At 39.9% G+C, this 16,447-nt stretch overlaps 1 protein-coding gene across 1 annotated transcript in view; it reads left to right on the top strand.

Annotated features, from left to right (window-relative positions):
• LOC142106635 (1-phosphatidylinositol 4,5-bisphosphate phosphodiesterase eta-2-like) overlaps positions 1–16,447 on the top strand; it is a 116,595-nt gene that overhangs the window by 25,640 nt on the left and 74,508 nt on the right. The window contains exons 4-7 of the mRNA XM_075189630.1: positions 889–1,092; positions 4,783–4,903; positions 8,266–8,437; positions 11,420–11,527. Of these exons, the coding sequence (XP_075045731.1) occupies positions 889–1,092; positions 4,783–4,903; positions 8,266–8,437; positions 11,420–11,527 (605 nt within the window). The remainder of the gene's footprint in view (positions 1–888; positions 1,093–4,782; positions 4,904–8,265; positions 8,438–11,419; positions 11,528–16,447) is intronic.

Below are 16,447 nucleotides of genomic sequence, written 5' to 3'. Positions count from 1 at the left end.
ACTACGGTAATGGCTGCGCGTTGTTACCGTTACTACGGTAATGGCTGCGCGTTGTTACCGTTACTACGGTAATGGCTGCGCGTTGTTACCGTTACTACGGTAATGGCTGCGCGTTGTTACCGTTACTACGGTAATGGCTGCGCATTGTTACCGTTACTACGGTAATTTCTCCACTGATTTTTGTCCGAAGCCTCTATGGGCCGCAAGCAAAAATCTTATTAAATATTATTGTGCGGGTAGCATTGCTCTAAAGATCAATGTTGCTCATTGAATCTACCCGAAAATGCACTCAGTTGGCCTTTGTGATATTTTGTATTATTGGTATTGTGCAACCACAATGGAACATTTATGTCTGACAAATAGCGCATCTTGCAACACATTTTGGCCCTAATAAATGCACCAAGTCTCGCAGTACTATCACCACCAACCTAATGTAGTGGGAATGTTGTATGACTCCATGCGTTCTTCTAACATGTGCCTTGTCTGTTCCACAATTACAGTCACATCACGCATGTCATACACGAATGTACAAGCAAATACAGTTGTGTGGCCCAATACGGTCATTTCCGTCACTTCTGTGTACATGATGATGATACGATTACAGGATAATGCAAGTGAATTTGTTTCTGCTTGTTTGGATCCACCAGATTAATCACTTTTCAGTGTAATAACTCTAGCATCAATGTACAAAGTGACGTGACAAGGTTATTGACCGGTGTAAAGCAAGGTTATAAAGTTATCACAGAGAATACATTTCCAAAAGCAAATTCATCACTTTGTCATTTGTGAAAAGTTTCTCCATAAATCATAGGGAGGATCCTTTTGGAATTGAAAGCGTGTTGTTGACAGATATTGAACGTCATACATGGTTTGATTCATTGCTATTAGGTTTCACCAACTACATGCGCAGCCCAGCAGGAGATATCTTCAATCCCGAACACTATCAAGTGAATGAAGACATGACCTTGCCTCTCAGCAACTATTTCATTGCATCCTCTCACAATACCTATTTGATGGGTGATCAGCTCATGTCTCAGTCCCGGGTGGACATGTACGCCTGGGTTTTGCAGTCTGGATGCCGCTGCGTGGAAGGTGAGGCACATCAGTAGAATTAATCTGTTTGTTTTTGTTGGATAAAAGCTCTCTCTGCATGACATCTGATGAATAAGTTTTGTTTTCATTTGTACTTGCTGACATCCATAAGTAAAGGCAGCTTTTACCATTGACCCCATTCCTGAACACCTCTTTGTTTGTTCTAGTTAGGAATTCTAAAGCCAAACAATTAAAACAACATATATGAAACGGAACACTGACATTATTATGAGCAGAGATGTACAGAGATAATTTATTCATCAGTCCCTGTCCCAGTGAAGATTACAGTCTATCTTCTCTACCACAGACATACAAATTAACACACACCCAATTAACTTTGGACAACACGGTGGCTCAGTGGTTAGCACTTCTGCCTCACAGCACTGGGGTCATGAGCTCGATTCCCAACCATGGCCTCATCTGTGTGGAGTTTGTATGTCCTCCCCATGTTTGCGTGGGTTTCCTCCGGGTGTTCCGGTTTAATCCCACACTCCAAAAAACAAACTGATAGGTTAATTGGCTGCTATTAAATTGCCCTTAATCTCTCATTCTGTCTGTGTGTATATTAGGGGATTTAGACTGTAAGTTCCAATGGGGCAGGGACTGATGTGAGTGAGTTCTCTGTGGAATTAGTGGCGCTATATAAATAAATAGATGATGATGGTAAACTTTTAGTTACCCTACCTTTATGCTTTTGGACTGTGGGAGGAAACTAGAGCACCTAGTGCATACCCATGTGGATTGGGGGAGAATATATATGAACTCCACACAGACAGCACACTGGTGGGTGTGAAACCCACGCCCCCGAAGCAGCAATGACAAAGCGTCACATTAGTCCTATCTCTTGCATTAGCGAGTTAAGTTGTGATTGTCTACTCATTGCTCCTCTACAGATCTCCCTCTTGTGCCCCTGGTGACTTGAGTTGAAAGTTAGTGCTTACAGAGTGGAAACAGCTGTTCTTCGTTTCCTGTAAACACTCGCTGTTGAGTCTATTAAAAACAATCGGGAGAATTTAACTACCTAATGCAAGCTGTGAATCACCAGGCAATGCCATTGAGAACTTCCATTGGTGGTGTTTTATGTATGTTTATTTTTTTATGATTTGGCTTTAGTGTTGCATTAAATCCTAACAAGCAGCGCTGTTTTCTTTATTAAAGGATATGTTGAAAAAGAAACTTTAGCCACCAGCCCCCCTCCTGCTAATTTGCATCACTGTGGGGATGTCGGCTGTTCTGACGCACTCAGCACCACCTCTGCTGCACTTCATCCTTTCCCCAAGAGGAGACCAATCACAGTTCTGCTAGTTTGGTGCTGAAGGGTCTGATAGGTTGGTGCTGAAGGGTCTTTGCACCCACTCTCTTCCGCTATTGGCTACAGGGGAGAAAGGATTCAGTGATCACCTGGAGTGAAGGGAACATTGAGCACTCTAGATACATTTGAGCATTCTAATACGTTTATGTACCAACAACAAGTATGTGTGGTAAAAGTAAGGGTCCAGTAGCTAATGGCTACTCTCATTGGATCAGAGTTGCTAAAGTTGTCTCCTAGCCAATTTGGCCAATGTAATTGCTAATGCTGAGTGATACTGTCCTTTTCCTGTGAGGTTTGTATTAGCTGGAACCCTCAGCTCCTTGATCATTTTTACCTGTCTGGAGGTAGTACAATCAACCCTCTCTTTGTACAGATATTTTGCCTTTTATTACTTTTAAGCATAAAACTCAACCTTTTCATAGAAGCTTTACACATTTCTAAAAGAGATATGCACTTTTTAGATATTTTTTTTTTAAAAAAAATCTGAGCGCTTGCAATGCCTTCAAAGGATAGGAAACATCAAATAAAAATTGAGATGAAACTATTGTGTTTTCATCGCTGTCCGGCTAAGCTCAGCTGACAACATTGTAGACGTTTCCATAAACAGGAACCACACATCTAAAGCATTTGTTTCTATGTGACTTGTACACTTCTGTTTTTCTGAGGAAAGTGATACACTGAAGCACGAAAGCATCGTTCGAATAAGTCATTTTTTTTATTTATTTTTTTAACATTTTTATTTCTGAGATTGACAATGACAATAAGCACATTAATTACAATAAACATACAAAGTGTTTATAAACATAGAGATATAATGATATAATTAATCAACCATCCTTATGTTCCAATGACTAGGATTAGAAACTTTTATAGATTGTGGATGTTTTAGGAACAGGTAAATATAACGATGAGCCCAAGGACACAGGCCAGCACCCTCCGCTCCCTATCAAAACCAGCTACTCAGAGGACATTTGTTCAATCGGCGGATCCCCAGCACACATACGTAACTCATACCATTCTGTGTTATGAAAACTTTTCCAAACTTGTGTGCGCAATGCTTGCGGTAAAAGACCTATCAGGCTTTCCCAGGTATTAAAAAAGAATTCAACTTTATTTTTGTAAAGTTGTTTCAATCCAATCCAAGCGGAAGACATGGTAAAGTTTTTGTCGAAATAGTGATAGTGTAGGTGGTTCTTTCTGCGTCCAGACCTGCAGAACACTCTTCCTTGCTGCCGCCGATATTGCTAGTAAGAGTTTTCTACACCCCTTTGTTACCTTGATTTCTGTTGGCAAAATTCCAAATATTGCCCACTCTGGGGAGAGTGGGATATAATTCACTAAATGGGCAAATGAGTATCTCCAGATCTGGACCCAGAAACGTTTTATGTGAGGGCAGTCCCACAAACCGTGTGTTAGATCTGCCTGGAGTGCTCCACATTTTGGGCAATTGTGATTATCTGCCATGCCTATTTGAAAGCGCCTGAATGGAGAGAGGTAAGCTCTATGAAAGTCTTTTTTTTTTTTTTTTATTTTTTGTATTATTATTTTTATATATATATATATCTTAGCCTTTGTGTGGTTTAGCTGGTTTAGCCGATTTCCAGATACTGTGTTTCTTTCATTTAAGAAATGCTGTCCAATTGCAAATTGGAGCCTGCAATATTTTAAGAAGCTATTGGGGGGAAAAAGGCGCCAATTAAGTTTAAACAAGAGAGTATACGTCACAGTCTGGCATATAGGTTTTTTTTCTCTCTTGTTGGAACAAAATATTATTTCTGTAAGTTCACAACATTTTTCCGGTAGAACTGAATGGTGTAATCAGGTAACGATAAGACGATGGTACTTTTTAGTAGCCATTGGCCAGCCAGAGCGAATCACTAATGAAAGACAAAGAGAAACTCACGTTTTATTTGGCCTTCCTTCGTTCTCAGTCTTTGTGTATTGAGAACTGCATCTCACCACTTGTATTGTCATCTATGGCGGGATGTGTATATGTTTATAATAACATTTATTGCATATTCACTCAGCATTCTAGCCACGCGGTCGGTTAAACCACATCCACTATTTAGCAGCTAAACATAGGATAAAGCTTAGGTACAATGTATGCCCGGGATGGCATGACGTTTCCAGCCCATCAAATACCAGGGATTCACCAGATCCATATTTTAGAATCTTTCTGAATACAAAAGATTCCGCTGTGTCAAGCTGAATATAAAACCCGACCCTAATTCGTATATTAGCATTAAGATATCGTAGATGCCAAAATCACAGAGAAATCAGAATCTGGTTGGTCACACATGCTGATGTTTTCCTTGTGATTTTGTATCCGGGTCACAGAACCAGCAATTTCACCCAATTTTTATTTTTACCTTGTACAGTTGACTGCTGGGATGGACCAGATGGAGAACCAATTGTCCACCACGGATACACCTTAACTTCCAAAATCCTTTTCAAGGATGTCATCGAAACCATTAACAAGTATGCATTCATCAAGAATGAGTAAGTATCTGACACTTTTTTTTGTTTGTTTTTTTTTCGCTCCTTTTGAGAAATTGTACAAACCCAGCTGTATAATATAATTGGTTTAGAAATTGTCTTTTAAACTTGGTGAAGATGTTTTGCGGGTACTGTTTAGTTTTGATGAACGACTGATATAGCAATTCCTTGTGTGTACATAAATAACTTTCACTGGACCTGTCACTGTGAATGAACCATTTTAGATTGTTGTTTGTTTGTTTTTGTTTTTTTTTTGCATTAAATGTTACATGTAAAGTTACCCACAGTTTGATGGCTATACTTCGTTTAGTTTTTTATACTTGGTCAACTTCTTCTTTGTGTCATCGCTGTCTTTGGTCAACATTCCCGCTTATGAGATCGCTGGAACTTTGTAGATTGACAGCTGGCGGCGGTTCATATTGTCGCCATAGCAGCTTGCAGCTGAGCCGCGCACATCCATGACAGCAGGGAGTCGTGTTGTGAAGGTTCTTGTACCGTCTGTGTACTCCAGGCAACGTTTTCCCAGGCTCTTCATCCAGATTGGATTGCTGGAATAGAAGGGAAGATCGCAGTATGTGTGTAAGAAGGGAAGGCAGATAGACAGAGACCTGTTTGACTATTTATATATGTAACTGGCTTTAGTTTGGAAAACAGGGTTTGTATTGATGGATCATAATAAGACTAGTTTATGGGGTGCCACAAGGCTCTATCCTTTTTAATGTATTAATTACCTTGTAAATGGCATAGACAGTACGGTGTATATAATTATAAAAGGCAGTAAACTATGTATGATTATACCCAGTAGAGGAAAATTATCGAAAAGATTTTGGCAAAGTGGAGACTGATAGATGAAGTGTAAGATCACGCAACCTATGATGGCAGTTACACTTCTTAACCCCCCCAAACACACACACACCCAATATGATGGAAAAATGCCATGCTTAGACAGGATTAGTGGCAGGACACACATATTGGGGGTGCTCAAGCACCTACACCCTACACAGCTGGCACCTATATGGGTATAGTTTGTGCAAAGGTCAACAAGGAGGGCAAAGGATAATTTGAAAGGAGTTCAGAGGTGGGGTTGAAAAAATGGAAGGGATACATTACAAAGAAAGATACGACAATCTGAACTTGTCCACATATGACAAAAGGTGCGTTAAAAGTGATATATAGTGTGTAAAAATGTATATTGAAGGTCAGTAGAAAGCTCTGTCTGATGCCGTTTTCAGGACTGAGCAGGTGACCTCCACATGGAGTAGAGGTAACACAGTATCACCCTCAGCACAGAAAGGGGACAGTAATAGTCAGACTATGGAAGTCTTTACCAAGGGAGGTGATCAGTTCATTGCATGGGGTTATAAATGGAGTGGTTGCCTTTCTTACAAGAACTGGGACCTCCAGCTACGATGATTAGAATGCATTAGTGGGGTGATTGATTCAGGGAACTAATCCCATGGCCGTTTACCAGATCAGGAAGGGTTTCCAGCTGTGCCGATAAATTGGCAGCTGCATCGTTGTGGTTTGGTTTTGTTGTTTGGATGAACACAGCTAGTTCATATAAGAATAGTTTGACCTTGATGAACCTCTGTCTTTTTTTTTTTCTTTCAACCTTGATATCTATGTAACAAGTGATGATTTAGTTTTTACAATCGTGTTACATCAAACCACGATGTCCTTTGTTTTTTTTACCTGCAATGGGCTTAACTAACGTACATGAGAATGCATCTTATCAGTTCACTGGGAACTGGTGACATGATGGAGACATGAGGCACAAAGTGCCTCATACTTCTGTGAGGTGACCAGCCCCTAGTGATGACAGGGTTAATATCGCTTCAGTCTACACAATGGTTGCCTTCACTGTTTGCAGCCAACGGGTTGGATACACTTTAAGTACATTTTATTATGACGTTCACAGGAACCTTTCAGCAAACGTATCTGTTAAAAAGTGTCAGTAGGAGCCTTTTTTTCTACAAGCTGGTCAATGAGTTGTTTATATAAGCTTGTTATATATATATATATATATATATATATATATATATATATATATATATATATATATATATATATATATAGGCCATTGTACATATATAGGCCATTGGCCATATATACATTGGCGCTCGGCCAATGACCGTCGCCTCTCCTCCACTCTGATCACCTCCTCCCACTCTAGAATCCAGGACTTCTCCCGAGCTGCCCCCCTGCACTGGAATGACCTCCCTCGTTCCATTCGTCTCTCTCCTAATCTGTGCTCCTTTAAACGGGCACTTAAAACCCACCTGTTCCTTAAAGCCTACCAACCATCCACCAAAGCCCTCATCCACTCTTCTCGTTCTCCATCTCTCCCCTGACCCCTCTCTTCTCTCCCCCCTGCTTCACTGGCTCCCTTTCGTGCCTGTTTTGTTTCACCCTCCCTTAGGATGTAAGCTCTTATGAGCAGGGCCCCCCTCCCATTCTGTCTCCATACCGGTTCTTCTGCTCTGTCTTTGCTCCATATATCTTCCTGGAGTTCCTGAAGCATTGGTACTTTGTGTTTATTGTTCTGTACTTTGTCACCCTGTTTTGTACTACTGTTTGTACTGTGTACGGCGCTGCGGAAACCTTGTGGTGCCCAACAAATAAATGATGATGATAATAATAATAATAATAATAATTATAATAATAATAATATATGCTTATAATGCCCAGGTTGTGTACCTGAAGTACTGGAGTTGGGATCTCTGTTTTCAGGATATCAATCAACTGACAAACTGGGATCTCCCATGTTGGTTATTTAAGCTCTCATTGTGCCTCCGGGATGTAGGGTTCCCAACCTTTTAGTTTAGTAAGGAACAAGCATGATTTCCACAGGTTCTGTGGCTGGATGATTGGGACCAGGTAAGGTAGATATACTGGAGATGATTATCTCACCAGCCACAGAACCTGTATAATTCATATGTGCCCCTTAATACAGGGGAACTCTTCCCAGCGTCAGTCTGCAGTCTTTCGGAGGCAGGAAAGACTGCGTATAATCATTGTGCTTGCTTTCTTTCCTTTTTTCGTGGATCCCATTATAAGTTGATGATTGAATCTGGTAAGGCACAGAGAGTATTGGGCAATGCCACATTATTAATTTAGGGAGAATCGTTTCTCAGATGCTTAGAGCATCACATTCACAATACAGCCCCTCAGGCTTAACAGAGGACATCAGAAGAGCCCCGTTTATTTTATTTCTATGCAATAAACATTACCAACTGCACAAAGACGTGATTTTATTTTGATATGTACAAGAACTGACATTTTATTTATGATGGTTTTTTCGGTCAGGTAGGAAAAAAAACGTTCTATAATGTCAAAGCTTTTTTCATCTTGTATCCCTTTTTCAGATACCCTGTCATCTTGTCCATTGAAAATCACTGCAGTGTGGTGCAGCAAAAAAAAATGGCTCAGTATTTAACCGAAATCCTAGGAGACAAGTTAGATCTGTCTTCTGTGCTGAATGGGGATTTCACAAAGCTGCCCTCTCCGGAAATCCTGAAAGGGAAGATATTGGTGAAGGTAAATTTGGACAGCGGAAATTGGATAAATAAATAACTATTGCTCTGGATGGAGCAGACTGTACTTTCACAGTAATTGTTTGATATAAATGAATTTGTAACAATCGTTAACAAAGCATCTGTTATCAATTCATTTAGAATTCTTATACCATATACTGTTCTTAAGGTGACGTTATACTGTACAACTAGTACTTCTTTTGGAGAACAGTACATTAAACACTGTTAAAGTTATTGCAAATGACAAACAGTCTTTTATTATTTATTTCTGTTAATTTGCTCACTAGCTGATACTAATTTATCCATGTCTATCATATTTCACGTTATACTGATAAACCATGTTTTAAAGGTAGGAAGGTGTATGAAAGTGTATACACGTATATGCTGTCCTAACATTAGCACAACATAAAACACATGTAGACATTATAAAGTATGCCATTTCCTTTAATAATAATGTTACATGATGATTTCCAAAAATGGGTCTATGCTGAATTCATCTTCATGTATATTCCCTCAACTGACCTACTTAAGTAGACCTTACGTAAGCATCATCATGTGACCTTTCCCGATCAATACAGTCGACATCAAACTGATCAATAAAACCCTTGCAGTGGCTTTGTAAAACCTGAATGCCATAAATCCTTTTTAATGCTAGACACTATTCCTAATGCTAAGAAGCTTATTTAATGGCTAATATTATTTTACAGTCAAGATAGCATAGTGTAGAAGCAGGAGGCTCCCGATTGTCCTGGCTGTTCGGGGAGAGTCCCACTTCAGTTAGCCTTTAACTTGAAATACTTGGATTTAAACTATTGACAAACAGGAATACATTCCAGACCTGTTTTATTGTGTCCCCTCCATATGCTACTTGTTAATTATACAGGTGCCACCTGAACTCTGCTGTTAAACGAATCCCTCTTGCTCCCATACCCAAACATTATCTTCCCATGTCATTTAAGATGAGTTCCACATTACACTACTGCTGACTGAATCTCCCTTTTCGGTAGTATGGGGGTGGGTTACTGGTGGAATTCTGGAGTGATACAAAGGAGGAGCTCATCCACCTTGTCAGTAAGCGAATGACAGGCTGCTGGAGCCCATATAATTAACAAGTGCCCTTCATCTTTTCTGTTCATATTCATGGTTTATAGAAACTTGTGGAAATATAGTATTTAAAAAAAGTGTCATTGAAATTGCAGTGAGACATATTTATCAGATTTCACATGGAATATACCTGGTACCTAAAGTGATAGATTCAGCCATTGACAGTAGATGGTAGATAAAAAAATATATATAATTTTGACCTTTCTATAGGTTTGTGTCAAATATCCACCCCCTCTACAATATAATAACTGCACAACCATCACTTCAGTGGCGGATCCAGGGGGGGGGGGCGGTCGCCCCCCCCTAGCAGACACTTGCTGCCGACGGCTGCACAGTATGTGCAGGTCCGTCCAGCCGTGACAGGCAGGGACAGTGTGCTGCCCGGCTGCTCTAACTGTGTTTAAAACACAATCAGAGCAGCCGGGCAGCACACTGTCCCTGCCTGTCACGGCTGGACGGACCTGCACATAGTGTGCAGCCGTCAGCAGCCTAAGATGTTAGAAAAGGGCGGGGCCTAAATCACCCCCCCCCCCCCCCTATCTCGCCCCGGGTACAGCATGTTTCTAGATCCGCCCGCCCCTGCATCACTTTAAATAAAGTATAGCTGGTCCGAGGAATCAAAGATTCTTCCCTTGCAGATTACAGTGATCGCACATTATTATATTTCTAACTGTCATTAATAGTTTAATATGGATGCAGGTGATCTAAACTATTGGTTATAATGTACCTCCAGATCTTATGTGCTTAAAATTCAATTTTACAAGACGTGTTATTTACAGGAAGTGTTATTAGGAATCTGTTTCGTCTCTCTTAACGTGGTGTCCTGTAGTAATCAAATCGTCATCTTTTCTGGTGGTGTTTTGTATTACAAATGACAGAATCTGTGTCAACTAAAAGAACAATTGTATCACGTTTTCAGTTTATTTCATCTCACTTACATCAAACAGAAATACTATAAAGCGAGTGTTCTGCTTCTAAAATAATATTTTTATTTTTTTGTATTTAATAGAATACACAAACGCTGTTTTCAAAATTCTCTTGAGAATTTCCAATCTGTTTGTTTGCCCAATAATGTTAAATGAATGTGTTTTAGAGAACATTTCTTAATGTCGTTAAGTGAAATGAATCGCCTTTGATTACAATGAAAGGGATGCTCTAGGCTGTTCTGTGTACACAACCTTTCATTTACTGCTTGTGTTCATTTTTTGTCTATGCAGTTCAGCTTCTGGAATTGATATACTAGGTCATCCACGAATGGAGTAAATTGAACAAGACAATGTCTAATAAATGATGTTGCCTAATAGCATTTTTCTCAACTGTACTGTGAACCCATGTCATTAGCCAGTGCATTTTTGCTTCTGTCAGAAACCATGTGAAGGGTGAATTATTCCTCTGACGGTAAAGCATTGTGTGTAGACATATTGAAGAAAACAAGTTCACTTATCACTTTACCCTGGAGAGCCATTATTTTTAAAGAATTGTTTAGAGGATTTGTAACTAGACCGTTTGATTGCATTGTTCTACTAGTCTCTTAGATCTAAAGTGTGATGGTCGTCTATTTGTAGTGGAGGCAGCCATTTTGTGTACCGAACTATTATTCTACCTGTGCACATTTTCTATAAACTAATGACATCACTGTGGCATGAGGTACAAAGCGGATCGTGTTTCAATGATGTCTCTAGGTCTCTTAGGTAAAATAATAGACTGAATTATCACGAATGTTGGTTCAGGCCACAAAATGGCTTCCTCCACTGTGCAGTTGACGAGCACACTTCCGGAAAGCATTCTCTGAGGTGAAAAATGTCTGTTAAGTCAGAAATAAAGCCATGGGCTGCCCTATGTGAGCAATAGATCATGCTAGTGTGTGCTGATCTCATTTTAGGGCAAGAAGCTCCCTGCCAGTATTGGGGATGACGCAGAAGAAGGGGAGGTTTCGGATGAAGACAGTGCTGACGAGATTGATGACGACTGCAAGCTCATAAATGGCGATGTATGTAAGCTAAAACTATAATTCTCATTTTGATTATACCTGTAAGAGTATTTTACATGTACATGTCCAAAAATCAGGGAAATTATCATTTTTCATCCACATCCGTGTCACCACCATTATCATATCTGTAGATAAAACCTATCACTTTCAACAGGATTGTAGTGGAGCTTCCGTATGCTCCATATCTTCATATATTTATATATAATATGACATATATATTATGAATATTAAAATGTACAGCTTCTGGGAGTAGATATTTAGTTCCAGTGCAAATGTTGATATGTAGTTTTAAATGTGTTTATAATTAAAAAACAAAACCAAAACAACAATATCAAACATTTGATGTTATGATTGAGAAAACATATCATCATCAGCTATTTATATAGCGCCACTAATTCTGCAGCGCTGTACAGAGAACTCACTCACATCAGTCCCTGCCCCATTGGAACAGTCCAAATTCCCTAACGCACACCCACACGTCAATTTGATAGCAGCCAATTAACCTACTAGTATGTTTTTGCAGTGTGGGAGGAAACCCACGCAAACATGGGGAGAACATACAAACTCCACACAGATAAGGCCATGGTCAGGAATCGAACTCATGACAACAGCGCTGTGAGGCAGAAGTGCTAACCACTGAGCCACCGTGCTGTGGTCAAGTCATTACTTTGGCCAAGAAATAGTTCTATAAATTTCTCCCATATTTGCACAATTATTTATTTTTATTGTTTCATTGTATATCACAGCTGTTTAACCATGATTTTATTTTGGAGACACCACTGTGTTGACATTGACCTTGTAGAAATTAAATCATGAAAATAATTTCAAGAGCCAAGGTAAATTGTAAATCTTTTTTTGCATTTTTTTTTTTTATTCAAAATATATTCCACATCCTAGTTTCCTTTATGATTCTACACATATCTCCCCATCAGCACCGAGGCATACAAACATATCCTGACATACAGGGTGGGATCACTGATCTGTTATTCCGCACTCCAGGAAAATGGCTGCCCCCATCTGCCTAATCGCCATACTGCTTGTCATAAGTATCAGAAGAATGGTGTAATGCACTTAAAAAAAACAAAAAAAACTTCATCAGATACATTTTTTTGTAAAGGTGATGAAGCCTAAATAATTATCTTTGAGTGAAGTTATACTTGAATTCATTGTAAACTAAATGAGTAAAATGACAAAACCCATAACAATATACAATTAAAATCAATAGAAGGTATTGATCGGAAACAGTGTCATCGCATACTATTGATTGTAATTGTTTGCCTCGCTTTAGTTTAATTTTGTCCTCTATGTGTAATTCTGATATATACTTATTTGTACAATAATTAGGCTTACTTGGTATTGGCATCCAGAGTCTGTGTGACAGGATTTTCTACCCATCTCACCTCATGTCCTTTGCAAGGTTATACCATACAAAACTGCTAAAATCCCGCTCTCAGGGGTAGGTTTATCCATACTGCTGTCTAAGGCAGCAAATAAAATCGTGCCATTCTCATCAATTGGCAAATATTCACATTTTTATGCATTTTTGGATCTAGCAAAGGTAAATACCACTAATTCAAATTTTGCTTCAATAAATCCTGCCTTTTAGCTGCACTCAAAAAGCTGGTATAATGCTTTGTGTAGTGAGCAGAAGTAGGATCTGCGAGGACTTGTGGACTGTGTCTTGTCTATAGTAGTATATCCAGACAGCAGAATAGTTGAACACACTAGCCAAGGTCAGGGACTGAAGAATGCAGGATAACAAAGGTCACAAAATGAGGTCAGGATTGGAGAGAGCAGAATGGTTGAGGTTACTAGCTAAGGTCAGGATTGGAGAGAGCAGTGGTCAGCCGAGCAAAAGTTCAGCAACAAGCAATGGAGTTCTCACAGCAAATGCTAATAACTGATACCCTGCTCAGGGAAGGAGCGCATTAAACCAAAGGAATATAGGTGTAATCACTAATGAATTGTGATGCCCCAAACTTCTAACAAATGCAACGTCATGGCATAATGATATCGTGCCTCAGCGGCAATGCTGTGAGGTAGAGGTGAAGACCGCGGACGTGAATGACCCCACTCAGGTAAGTTGTTGTTACAGATGGTCTCATTATAGGCCTATAAACCTGGTTCGACTCTAGTGATTGTATATACCATAGAATGTGCAATCTGGGGGTCCTGAGCCAAAGTGGGCTCCCGGAAACCTTTTTTTTGGGGTTCACTGACAGTCAGATATGCAATACATTCTACATGGAACTGCCTCTTCGGTGTCCTGGAAGAATGACACACATTGAGTATAAGAGCACAACTGGTCTACACAATATAGAGGTGTAACTTGCACTACTGTTGTAAATCACATGCACATGTATTACCCCGACACTATGAATAAAATAACTGTGCACTAGTAGTTTTGCACATCACAAACGAATGCACCCCAACATATCTCCTACATATCACCTACTGTGGATGTGGGTGATTCACACTTAGGTTTTTATAGCAAAAGTACTGTTATACTATGGGAGACAGAGAGTGCACATTACATTATATAATCTATTGCCACATAAGGCTACATTATTGTTTTACTGCAAGAAAGCTCTCTGCTGCCCTCTTGCTGTTGGAGTTTTTCTCACACTAACGGAACTGCCTATGTATAAGTATACTGTATGTCGCACGAAAAGATGAGCGCTTGAATGGAGAACAAAAATGACAAAGTTTTACAATAGTCCATCTCCTGTTTTATGTTACTTTAGGAGTTGAAGTATGTAAAATGTTTTGTTTTTTTTTTGTTTTTTTTTACCTGTTGCCAATCAAATGTTTCTTTAATCAGCCTAACTTTTGAAAGCAAATATACTGTAGTATAAAAAAACATGCACTTTTTTTCTTATTTGCCTAAGTTTTATATTTTTCTTAACCGTATACTCCCTGCTAGCAAAGGCGTTTATTTAAGATACTGAATCCTCAACTGACTGCAACTCCAAAAATGTTTAAGCGTCCTACAATCAGTCAGCGACTGTATAATAATATGCTACCTGTTCTGTAGCTGAAGACTCATACAGTGAAGTGTAAGACCTTACACTTCACCCATTTGGTCTCCTTTTAATAATGCAAGTTCAAGTTTCATTTAGCCACATGTCCAAAGCAATCACGTTTAGCATGTGATTATTAACTTGTCTTATTCATATCTAGTCAGTGGATATCATTTGCGTTAAACGCACTGAACGGTGCAGGCAGTGTTAGGAAAAAGACAATGCTCCTGAACACGGGGTCATTAAAAACAATAGTTTCTATTTTCTGACCGTTACAAATGCTAGTACCATGCTCTGAATTGACGCAAGCAGGACGAGGACTAAAGACAGTTGATGATTTTCACTTGAAATCTACGATACCTTTTTTACTTTTTTTCAAATACTTGATTTTAAACAAGTCTTCCAGTCACCTACACAATTTGGGATCAACCTGTTAGCGGCTCTTGTCATAAACTTGCAGAACTAGTACTTGGATGCCCCCAGGTCTTAACTCTAATGTAGTGCAAGTTTATGAACAATACCGCAGCGGAAAGGTAGAAGGAAGGAATCCGGATGGTAGCGGGTAGACAGGAACAAGCCGGGGTCAGAGGCCGTATCAGATAGGATGGTCAGGGGACAGGCAATAAGGTCAGGGCTGGCATCTAACAGGAATATCCAAGAAACAGATCCATCATCATCATTTATTTATATAGCGCCACTAATTCCGCAGCGCTGTACAGAGAACTCACTCACATCAGTCCCTGCCCCCATTGGAGCTTACAGTCTAAATTCCCTAACATACACACACACACAGACAGACAGAGAGAGAGAGAGGCTAAGGTCAATTTTGTTAGCAGCCAATTAACCTATTAGTATGTTTTTTGGAGTGTGGGAGGAAACCAGAGCACCTGGAGGAAACCCACGCAAACACAGGGAGAACATACAAACTCCACACAGATAAGGCCATGGTTCGGGAATCGAACTCATGACTCCAGTGCTGTGAGGCAGAAGTGCTAACCACTAGGCCACCGTGCTGCCCTATCCAGAGGTCAGGGCAAACATAGAACGAGCAGGGTCCAAACAGCAAGCCAAGAGTTACAACGAAATCAATCTAGAGTACTCCAGAATCCACAGAACACAAGAGCAGAGCAGGTCAGCACTTCATCAAAAGAGACGCTATAACTGGCAGGGAGGCTAAGCCCTCCCTGCCTAAAATACAGAAACTGGCCAACCATAGTTAAGGGGCAGGAATGTATTAACAAGCCCCCCAGACTGCGCTTAATTAATTAATTTTGATTGCGCCCGGGTAGCACAGATGCCAGGACACGGCGCTGATAGGGACAGAGCTCCCGGAAGTGCGGTCCCAGGCTGTTGTCATGACAGCCGGGACGCAGGTAGGAACAGGCGGCGGTGAACTGCCGCTCATAACCATTCTGTAGGTTGAACCAATGTTCACTAGGAGCCAATCACGTCTCAGTGATGTCACTAGTTTCTATTGCATTGATAGGCTCATGTAACTGTGAGTTCAGCCCACAAAATGGCTGCCTCCATTGGGACTGGTACACTTTAAGTACGTTTATAAGATGTCGCTCAGTAAAAGCAAGAGGTATCTTAAATTAAAAGTAGATATTAAATTAAAATTATCTATATAAGTAGACCGTTTTATCTATAATACCACTAGACCACAACGGTAGTATATAAGACGTTTATAAATAAAAGACTATTCAGTATATGTACTGATTACACTGGATTTCCCTGTTCTCTCTACTTCCTCTGTCTGCTCGCATCAAACATATTCCTTTGTTGTCCCTGTGTTTTATACAAATCCCTACAGTAGCAGAACTTGATTGTGAATGATTTTGAGTTGACAGTAAGGCTGGGTGGCTTAATGAATTTGTAATACGACATAGATCCTTTAATC

This window comes from Mixophyes fleayi, chromosome 11 (genome assembly GCF_038048845.1).
Source record: "Mixophyes fleayi isolate aMixFle1 chromosome 11, aMixFle1.hap1, whole genome shotgun sequence".
Taxonomy (NCBI): domain Eukaryota; kingdom Metazoa; phylum Chordata; class Amphibia; order Anura; family Limnodynastidae; genus Mixophyes; species Mixophyes fleayi.
The sequence above is the reverse complement of the archived record's forward strand: the minus strand, read 5'-3'. Positions and strand labels throughout refer to the sequence as shown.